Source organism: Pogona vitticeps, chromosome ZW-PAR (assembly GCF_051106095.1).
Source record: "Pogona vitticeps strain Pit_001003342236 chromosome ZW-PAR, PviZW2.1, whole genome shotgun sequence".
Classification (NCBI taxonomy): Eukaryota; Metazoa; Chordata; class Lepidosauria; order Squamata; family Agamidae; genus Pogona; species Pogona vitticeps.
Genome location: NC_135800.1, coordinates 3106596 through 3116316, shown reverse-complemented (window position 1 = coordinate 3116316; position 9721 = coordinate 3106596). Strand labels below are relative to the sequence as shown.

At 49.0% G+C, this 9721-nt stretch overlaps 2 protein-coding genes across 3 annotated transcripts in view; one reads left to right on the top strand and one right to left on the bottom strand.

The window, feature by feature from the left end:
- Window positions 1–2376: 2376 nt before the first annotated feature.
- CDC26 (cell division cycle 26) lies at window positions 2377–4915 on the bottom strand. The gene is made up of 2 exons (XM_020800955.3): window positions 4756–4915; window positions 2377–2806 (listed from the first exon to the last, which is right to left on the bottom strand). Exons 1-2 carry the CDS (start codon window positions 4870–4872, stop codon window positions 2630–2632), a joined length of 294 nt encoding a protein of 97 aa, XP_020656614.3. The 5' UTR covers window positions 4873–4915; the 3' UTR covers window positions 2377–2629.
- Window positions 4916–4987: 72 nt separating this feature from the next.
- PRPF4 (pre-mRNA splicing tri-snRNP complex factor PRPF4) overlaps window positions 4988–9721 on the top strand; it is a 14944-nt gene continuing 10210 nt past the window's right edge. For both annotated transcript variants that reach the window (XM_078382816.1, XM_020800975.3), the window contains exons 1-9: window positions 4988–5131; window positions 5766–5943; window positions 6103–6289; window positions 6435–6522; window positions 6631–6710; window positions 7199–7292; window positions 7780–7874; window positions 8585–8643; window positions 9096–9219. In XM_078382816.1, coding sequence (XP_078238942.1) covers window positions 5108–5131; window positions 5766–5943; window positions 6103–6289; window positions 6435–6522; window positions 6631–6710; window positions 7199–7292; window positions 7780–7874; window positions 8585–8643; window positions 9096–9219 — 929 coding nt within the window. In that variant the 5' untranslated portion in view covers window positions 4988–5107. The remainder of the gene's footprint in view (window positions 5132–5765; window positions 5944–6102; window positions 6290–6434; window positions 6523–6630; window positions 6711–7198; window positions 7293–7779; window positions 7875–8584; window positions 8644–9095; window positions 9220–9721) is intronic.

Genomic DNA, 9721 nt, shown 5'->3' with positions numbered 1-9721 from the left:
GCTCTGGCTTCCTTTTGACTTGAAGGCAGGAAAAGGGTCACATATCCTTAAATAAACTGAGTTATTATTTACATGACCAGAACTACCCCAAATGAGGCTTGGGTTGGAAAACCTAAGGTTGTGTCTACACCGGTAATCTGTCTCCTTCCTGCCTTCCTTCTCTTTCTTTCTCCTTCCTTTTTTTTCCTGCAAGTATGTTGTTGAAAAAACAGACATGGTGGTGCTGTGGGTTAAACCGCAGAAGCCTCTGGTCTGCAAGGTCGGAAGACCAGCAGTCGTAAGATTGAATCCACGTGATGGAGGGAGCTCCCGTCGCTTGTCCCAGCTCTTGCCAACCTAGCCGTTTGAAAGCATGCAAATGCAAGTAGATAAATAGGTACCACCTCGGTGGGAAGGTAATGGCGTTCCATGTCTAGTCGCGCTGGCCATGTGACCACGGAAACTTTCTTCGGACGAATGCTGGCTCTACGGCTTGGAGACGGGGATGAGCACCGCGCCCTAGAGTCGGACACATCTGGACTAAATGTCAAGGGGGACCTTTACCTATGTTGTTAAGCCCACATAGTCAGGAATTCGGTTTGAGTAAACATCCCAGCCGATGGTCTCAGAAGGCAAGCAAAGATGCTGAATGGCTTGACCTGCTTGCTCACAGGTAGACCTTCCACCTTGGCAGCCTGAAGCAGCAGTGGGGCTGCAGAAACGTGGAGTGCCCCCACCCCAAAAAAGAAGCCTGTACTATTATAGGAGGGAGAAATAGGGACCCCCACCAGTGGAAAAACCACACGGAGCTGCAGTCCAGAAACATCTGGAGAGCCCACGTGGCCGATCCTTGTCGCAGCTCTCCCAGGTGTGCTACCTGGCTCCAAGCATCTCAAGTGGGCTCCTTCTGAGATGGGGTTTGTTCCCCCCTCCCCAGAAAGAGGATTCTCCACATCATCAGCCCGAGGTTATCCAGAAAAGTTGCTTTGTCTATCAAAAACGGTATCATCAACACCTGGTGGGCGGTCGGTTCCTAGCGCCTAAGTTAACTCCTCCATTATTTGGCGCACACAATTTAAAACGCTGTGTATATGTGCACACTGCGCCTTACGAGGAGCTTCCACGGTGCGCCTTAGCTCTGTGAACAGCAAATGCTCTTAGATCGGAGTTCAGACTCCATCCCCAGGTTTCAGCTGAGCTCCGCCACACCTTTGGCTAGAAATCTAGGGGGGGGGGTTGGTCTGTTTTCTTTCAATGTAGCTTCCTTTTGAAGAAATTTGAAATGGGATTCAAGAGGAGGGAGAAACCAGACCAGAAGCGTTAGCGAGGAACTCAAGAAGCCAAACCGTCTATGGACGTATAGAGCAGGGGCAGGACTCAAAAATCATCCATGGGGTTCCTTGAAGCTCTGCACTTCTTAAGATTAGACAGCTGCTGAGTAGCTCGGTGGTTGAAGCCTCTGGCTGGAGAGCCAAAGGCTGGGCGTTTGAATCCCCCCCCCGGGCAACTTTAAGAGGGGCTGGACTTGACGATCCAGAGGGTCCCTTCCAGCACCGCAGTTCTGTGATGATTAGAAAGCTAACCAGCATTCCTCTCCAATTTAGACTTAAAATTTCATTCAACAGAGAGGATTGAGGCGGGTGGGGTGGGTGGGAATCTGTTCTCTGCTAATGTACCATCATGTATCGGTGCTATTGTGTGTGATTGTAAAAAGGGATATAATTCCATTCCCAATTGATGTGTCTTCGCTCCCTTCAGGATCCTACAGGATTATGCTGCTGGTGCAACATGTACCCTAATGTGTCCGAGAAATAACGGTGCCTTTAACTTGCTTCGAGGGTGTGTTATCTTTTCTAGCACAACGCCATACTGGATGTATATAGATAAGATTAAATCCATAGTCCTTGTCATGCTGATGATCTGTCTGTATGTCACTAATAAAGCAGAATGTGTCTTAACAGAAATGGTGGATTGATGGAAAACAGCCCCCCGTGTTAAATCGGGCTGTTTGACTAGGATAGAAGATAAAACATAAAGATCGTATGCTGACATTAAAAAAAAAAGAGCCCACCATCCAAGATTTTTCAGATGTTCATACAGGCAAGAGGTTCTTACCGATACTAGTCTGTATTTACTATGTTAATATACGACTTTTGTCAGCTGGACCTGCTGCCCCTTCATGGCTCAGAACTTGAGAGGTGAGAAATGGGAGCAAACTCGGGAAAGGTCCTATCCTGGCTCCCCAACGTATTTCAAATCAGAAAAGTCAGTGGATTCTTTGTAATGCTGGGCCCTACACCTCAGGGTTTAAAACAAAACTTCCCCATTCCACCATCAAGATTCGAAACCAATCTATGCCAGAAATACTCGCCTTTATAAAATTCGACCTGAAAAGAATTTTAAAACACACACGTACATATTTATTTGAGACATGCCATCTAAGGGGTTTGCAAAAAGGAATCTTTTAAAGGAAACACCCATTGTCTCTTTCGGGAAGAGTTGGGTCTCAGGTTGCTAGAAGACTGAATTCTTTTAACGCCATGAGAAGGCATGCCCGTTCACGTTTCCAAACTAGCTCTTTATCAATCCAGAACGATCCCTTCGTAGCCCCACGCTCACCGCGATAAGCACCGGTGCTAACGCTCCGTTCCTAGAACTCAAAGTTCCCAAACTGAGCCGACCGATTGTTTGGTTTGGGCTGAGGTTTGTAGCCGATCCTGTCGTGTATCATCTGCTCCTGGGCCTTGGGGTCTGCGCTCAGCCCGAGGGCGGCATCGCCGTCGCTGGCTCCCACCACGTCCACGTCTTCACGCTGCTTCTTACGGCTCTAGGAAAGCAAACGGGAAGGGGACTCAGAAGTTCATAACAACTACACCTGTTTATCCACCACGGTGGAAGCAGTTTTCGATGGCACTGGGAAGATTTCTTCCCTGCATGCGGCGCTGCAAAAATGGACTTGCAACAAGGAGGAAATGCAGGGAGCCGTTGATTCATGCATGCATATATCAAGAAAAGCCTTTTTTGCAACTTAATACTAATACAGTGGTGCCCCGCTTGACAACGATAATCCGTTCTAGGAAAATCGCTGTTAAAGCGAAACCGTCGTCAAGCGAAAAAAACCCATTGGAATGCACTGAAAAGTCATCGTAAAGCGATTTCATCGTCTAACGGGGTCGTCCTTGAGCAGGGCACCAGAAATAGTTGTATATAATCCCAGGATTGTTTCAAAGGCTTAAATCTGAGGCCGGTTGCCAGCCTAGTGCTCTCCTGCTGCCTTCTGAGCTACGACTCCTACCTTCAACCCTTGTTCGGTGGTTGCATTAGGCAAATATGAACTTGGATACGTGGTAGATAACTTATTTACATAAATATTTATAGCTTTAAACATTTACAGCTTTGCTTTTTTTTTAATTCAAACATTTACGGCTTTAGTCAGTGAGCTGGTTTAAACTTTTGTAGTTTTCAAAAAGCTGACCAATCCCGGTCAAAACAGACGGCATTGGTTCAAAACACTTCACAGGTTTCGCTTCCAAGTGAAAAACGTCAATAAAACAATAAAAGAGCAAGCTTTCGACAGAAAAAAAAACCCATCCTGTCATGTTCAGGATGACAAATTACACATTCCTGTTGAGAGCTTGCTCTCTTAATGTTTTATTCAAGTTTTTTTACTTGGAAACAACCTATGAAGTTTGACTGGGATGGGTCAGCTTTTTCTATGAGGCTCCAAGGAAGTAGAAAGGTTTTCATCTGTAGCTTTGTTTATTTATGTAGACATTTATAGCCTGACCTAATATTATAGGATCTCAGGGTGGGTTACAAGGCTGCGTAAAATCATTTAAAAATATATGATATTTAAAATCAAGATAACACAAACTTCAAACACTCAAGATGTTAAAAAACATTGCACTAAAACCTGCGCAGGCCACGGTCCTTGACCCCCAAAAGGCTCTCGCCATCTTGATTTGGCGCCGAAATGATGCCAATATTGGTGCCTCCAAGGGGGGAGCATTCCCCAGTTGGCGAACTATAGCAGAAAAAGTTTTCCAAATAAACCAATTTTCAGTCTTGGTGATGGGGTTGGTTTTTACAGGGAGAAGCACTCCAAATATCCAGACCCCACAGCATCATGGACATCTGGGGGATCTGGATATTTGGAGTGCCTTTGGCTGCAATGGACAACTGAGTATGATACTGTATGCGAATAGCGAGCTGGCTGGATAGCTCCGTGGTTTAGGTATCTGGTTGGGAATTCGAATCCCACTGCCACTGGGCCTCTGGGGAGGACAGCCAGCCTGGGTAGCCTTGGGCCAGCTGCACAAAAGCCCCCAGGGCTCCCCCTAGAGGAAAGGGATAGTAAGACACTTCTGAGTCTTCTCTGCCTGGAAACCCCTGAAAAAGATCACAAGTCAGAATAGTTATTATTATTATTAATGGGCTAGATAATTCAATGGTTGCAGAGCCAGAGGTTGGGAGTTCGAATCCCACCCCCACTGGGAGGAGAACAGCCAGCCTGGGTAGCCTTGGGCCAGCTGCACAAAAAAAGTCCCAGGGCGCCACAAGAGGGCGCCTGTTTCCCTGCAGGTTGAAGCTGGCTTGGCTTCCTCAGGGGAGGGGCAAGGGCGCTCTGGAGCATGTGCAGAGTGCCCAGGCCCTTTTTTAAAAAGGAGCGGCTCGGGGGAGGGGGGAAAGGAAGGAAGGACACCCCCCCCGGGCCTGCCTCTCTCCCACCGGCCTGCCACCCCCACCCCACCCCCACCTCACCCCCACCCCGCCCACCTCGAGCTCCTTGCGGGCCCCCTCGAACTCCTCAATGTCGTCCAACTTCAGCTCCAAGCGGGTCGGTTTCCGCCGCAGCATCTCGGACGACCGCCCCTCTCCTGCGCATGCGCGCATCTTCCCTGGGAGGCCGCCCGCCCGCCAGGGCTCTCCCTCCCGGCATGCCCCGCGCCGCTCTTTCCACACACACCCTCCAACAACCCGGAAGCGTTGGGCGGGGCGGCCATAGAGGGTCCTCCGAGTCGGCTAGAGCGGAGAACCTGAGAAGCGGCGCCCTCCGGAAGTGCTCGCCCGCGCGCTTCGCCGGGCTGAGCTGAGGGGAAGCGGGGGTCTTCGACGGAGAAGGGTCGCCATGGCTACGTCGCGGGCCTCCGCGGTAAGGGGCGCTTGGGGCCTGGTGGGAGTTTCGCGCCCGGCCCTTGTTTCTTTTCGGGCGGTGTCGGGGGGGGGTTTCTCCTCCTCCCGTTTCCCCTCCCCTCACAACAACCCTGTGAGGTAGGCCGGTCAGGGCGCCAACCCGAGCGACCGGCTGACTTGAGCGGGGTTTTGAAACGGGTCGCCCGGCCTTCTTGCTTCGGGAGGTGTTTTGGGTGCCGCTGTTTTGTTTTTAATTTGTTTCATTATTTTGTATTTGTGAGCGCCCAGGGCTGTTCTTTCAACGACGTCAGCCGCCATGGAGTAAGAGGCGGGGTAAAAAAAAAATCCTAAATAAGCCTTTATTTCTATATTTAAAATATTTTTACCCAGCCTTTCCCCTTAGAAAGCATCCAAGGTGGCTTACATCATTTGAAAGAGCCATGTGTAAAGAAAAAAAAAAAGCTATAAACGGTAAGTCTATAATTCAAAAAATAAGTAAATAAATATGATATTAAGTAAAAGCCACGGCTAGCAACTCTCAGGGGTTCTGTGCCTTCTCCCTGTCCTGTCCTTTGCTCCTTGTGACCCGGTGAGTAAGCCTTGATCATTTTTATGCTTGGAATCCACTGATGAGCTTCCTTCCTTCCTTCCAGGGGGGAAAGACCAAAGCTTCCGACGACGGCGATGGCCCCCCGGCCAAGAAGGGGCCGATTTTCTACGGAAGCCTGGAGGAGAAGGAGCGGGAACGTCTCCTCAAGGGAGAGTCCGGGATGCTGGGGAAGGACGCGGTCAAAGCAGCTATTGAGGCCGGCAACATCAACATCACCAGCGGTAAGAAGGGGCCGGTGAACTTGATAAAACTGGCTGGCGGGAAGATCATGCTTGGCCAGCATCCCACATACTGGGTGCCAGATTGTGGCTTGTCTCTGTTGGTACGACCGTTCGCAGAGGCTGGCCCCCCGCGTGTTTTCAGCTTTCTTCTGTCCTCAGGGGAAGTCTTCGACCTGGAAGAGCACATCAGCGAACGGCAGGCGGAGGTCCTGGCGGAATTCGAGCGCCGGAAGCGGGCCAGGCAGATCAACGTCTCCACGGACGATTCGGAGGTCAAAGCCTGCTTACGGGCCCTCGGGGAGCCCATCACTCTTTTCGGAGAGGGTCCCGCAGAGAGGCGGGAGAGGTGAGAGGGGGGCGCGGATTGGCCTCTCGGCTTTCCCACCGGGGGGGGGAGGGGGAGCCCTCTTCCCTCCTTGTTCTTTTCGTTTCTGGAAAGCAGGGATGGAAAAACAACAATGCAGCTTCGACCTGACTTGGTTTCTTGGCAGGCTACGTAATATTCTTTCGGTGGTCGGCACTGATGCCTTGAAGAAGACCAAGAAAGACGATGAAAAATCCAAGAAATCGAAAGAGGAGGTAAAGGCATTATGAAATTCTTTGTAGTGAAGCTTATTTGTTCATTCATTTAGAAATACTCATCAGATCTCATCTGTTTTTTGCCCGTTTCCCCCCCCCCTTGCTTAGTATCAGCAGACCTGGTACCACGAGGGGCCAAACACCCTGAAGACAGCCAGGATGTGGATTGCCAGCTATTCGCTTCCTCGGTAAGGGGTTGATGCTGTAAGATGCTTCTACGTGTACAGACAAGTGTGTATAGATCTGTTATTTCTGGAAGGAGGTCCTGGATGGGGAGAGGTGGTTTTAAGCTCTATGCCAAAAAGCAGATTGTAATTGTTCGTTTCATGACAGAGCTGGCAGGATAGCTCAGTGGCTAGGTCTTTGACTGCAGAACCAGAGGTTGTGAGTTCAAATCCCCCCTCTGGGCCTCCTGGGAGAAGAGCCAACCTGGATAGCCTTGGGCCAGCTGCACCGTCCCAAGGTTGCCCCCTAGAGGAAGGGAAGTGTAATACACCTCTGAGTGTTCTCTACCTGGAAAACGCTGAAAAGGGTCTTCATAAGTCAGAAGTTATTATTGTATTATACTTTTCCTCATGCCTGTTGGCAAGAAAACCAGCAGGCCAGTTGTGGGCCCGGAGGGGAGGCAGTTGTTTGACTATAGAAAAGGCCTGAAGGCTTTCTGGTTTTGGCACAGGGCGATCAAGCGACTGGAGGAAGCCCGGATGCTCAAAGAGGTCCCTGAGGCCACACGGACATCTCAGAAACAGGAGCTGCACAAATCTCTGAGGGTAGGTGGGGACTCTTTATACCATGACGAATGTCATACCCATGGGAGCCTGTGACCAAAAGGCTCTTGAGACACGGAGCCTCGCCTCCCGCAGCAGAAAATGTGGGGCCCCAATGAGCTTCTTCTCTCCTTCCAAATCCGTGGCCTATTACAGCAAACACTATATTAATAGCAAATGCCCTCCGTAGCCTGGTTTCTGGCTCCCTTTAGTGGCCAGTTCTGCTGATTTTTAGAAATACTGTACATATTCATATTTTTAGGATTTTTCTTTTAATATTTTCAGGCAAGTGGATAAGGGAAGCCGCGAATACCAATCCCACAGATAAGGGGCTCCTACTCTACATATTTCTTTTACGGGAAGAGAAAGGAGCAATCTAGACCAGAAACCTCCACCCTCTTCTTTGTCTGCCCTGAATTATTATCTCCTTTCACTTCACACTTTTTTTACTTCTCTCCTGGCAACTTCTTCCATTTTTTCCCCATTTCAGTCTCTGAATAATTTCTGCAGCCAAATTGGGGATGACCGACCCATCTCGTTCTGCCACTTCAGTCCCAACTCCAAGCTCCTGGCTACAGCCTGTTGGTAAGAGTTTGTTTTTATTTTTCCACTCCATCACCTTGTTTTTCTGCAGTTTTTCTCCCATTTGTATAGGAGAAACCCGGGAGGTTTTTGAGGGGTGCCTAGAGTGAGAAGCCAAGAACGTAGTCGAATGATTAGATGGGCGGGATAGATACATGGATAGATGGATAGATAGATAGATGTATTCAAAATAGAGGCTTTCCTGTCAGCCTGAAACTGACAGTGTTAAGGGGTGTTTATACTTTCTGATAGTTAATTCTGATCATTTCACACTCTTATCTTCCTTTTATGATGTTTCCTTTATGTATAAAATATATAAACGCCATATATTGCAAGTGGTTGTGGTTGTGATTGACAGGTAGTGCCTACATTCCATTGTGCTTCCGCAAAAGCAAGGATAGAAACACTTTGCAGAAAGATAACACGTCAGCCAAAGCTCATATAGCTCAATGGCTTAGGTCTTTAACTGAGGAGCCGAAGGTTGGGAGTTCGAATCCCCCCCCCCAGGCCTCCTTGACAGGGGCTGGACTGGATGATCCACACAGTCCCTTCCAGACCTGCAGTTCAATGATGGTGATGATTGTCCTTAATGAATTACACAGTGGCTGGACATGATGATCCAGAGGTGCCCTTCCAGCTCTGCCATTCTAAGATGATGATGATGTGAAAAGTTCTAAGATTATTGTTCTTGTTATCCCTTCCCCCCCCCCCAGGAGCGGACTCTGCAAGCTGTGGTCGGTGCCAGACTGCAATCTCGTCCACACTTTGCGAGGTAGGAAGGTTGCTGCCTTCTTACTCTCTCCCCAAATCTCCTGCTTCCCTCACCCCTTTTTTATTTTGGTAAGGAACTGTCGTAGGGATGAGGATAGATGGCTGGAGGTGAGCAGCGGCTGAGTCTGAGGAGGAGGATGGGAATGACTAGCTGTCAGCAGATAAATGAAAACATGCCTTCTACTGGGGGAAAACACTTCTTTCCTCTTTAGACAGCCAGAAACCAAGCAAGCTGGTGGAAACAGGCCTGGACTGCCTGATGGCGCGTGGTAATCCAGCAAACAGTGGCTTGAATGCCGAATAACTGCCAACCCACATTTAACTCCCTATGGAACTTCAGAGCCCTTCTTGATTTTAGAAGCAAAAAAGGGAAAGCTCAGTTTTAAGCTAGAGGAGAAAATTTGGGACTGTTGGACTCTCTCTAACGGGCTGGCTTCCCCTCCTGTTCTCAAGGGCATGACACCAATGTCGGAGCAGTGGTCTTCCACCCTAAAGCTACCATCTCCCTGGACAAGAAGGACGTCAACTTGGCCTCGTGCGCAGCTGACGGCTCCGTCAAGCTCTGGAGCCTCGAGAGGTCAGCCTGGACAATTCTTGTCTTTCTATAAGCGGATCTCCGGGAAACTGTTTCTGATGTGGTCCAATCAAGAAGCCGCATCTAATCGCTCCATTTGAGTTAACACTTAACTCATGGCATCCATTTAAGAAGTAAATAATAAATACAGTAGGACCCCTGTATCCGCGGGGGATCGGTTCTAAGCCCCACCCACAAATGCTGAAAAATGCGGATTTATAGCAAACGCTATTTTAATAGCGAATACTGTGCATAGTATGATCTCGGTGGTCAGTTTTGTTAATGACAACTTGGAAATACATTTCTCCAGCAAACGCTATATGAGTATATAAGAGGTCCCCAATCTTCGGTCCGTGGCCTGAGCCAGACCGGCACCAGGATAAATAAATAACCAGTCTGCAGTAATAAAAAGGCATTTATGGGAAAGCTTTGCTTTCAGTGAGAGGCTAGGAACAGCCGGGGGCATGCAGACGATACTCTCCAGCACCTGTCTGTCTCTGTAGAA

Coding starts and splice junctions, on each gene's coding strand:
- CDC26 (XM_020800955.3), bottom strand. CDS start 4,872: ATGCGCGCATGCGCAGGAGAGGGGCGGTCGTCCGAGATGCTGCGGCGG. Junction 2,807..4,755: donor GGGCCCGCAAGGAGCTCGAG/GTGGGCGGGGTG, acceptor TTGCTTTCCTAG/AGCCGTAAGAAGCAGCGTGA.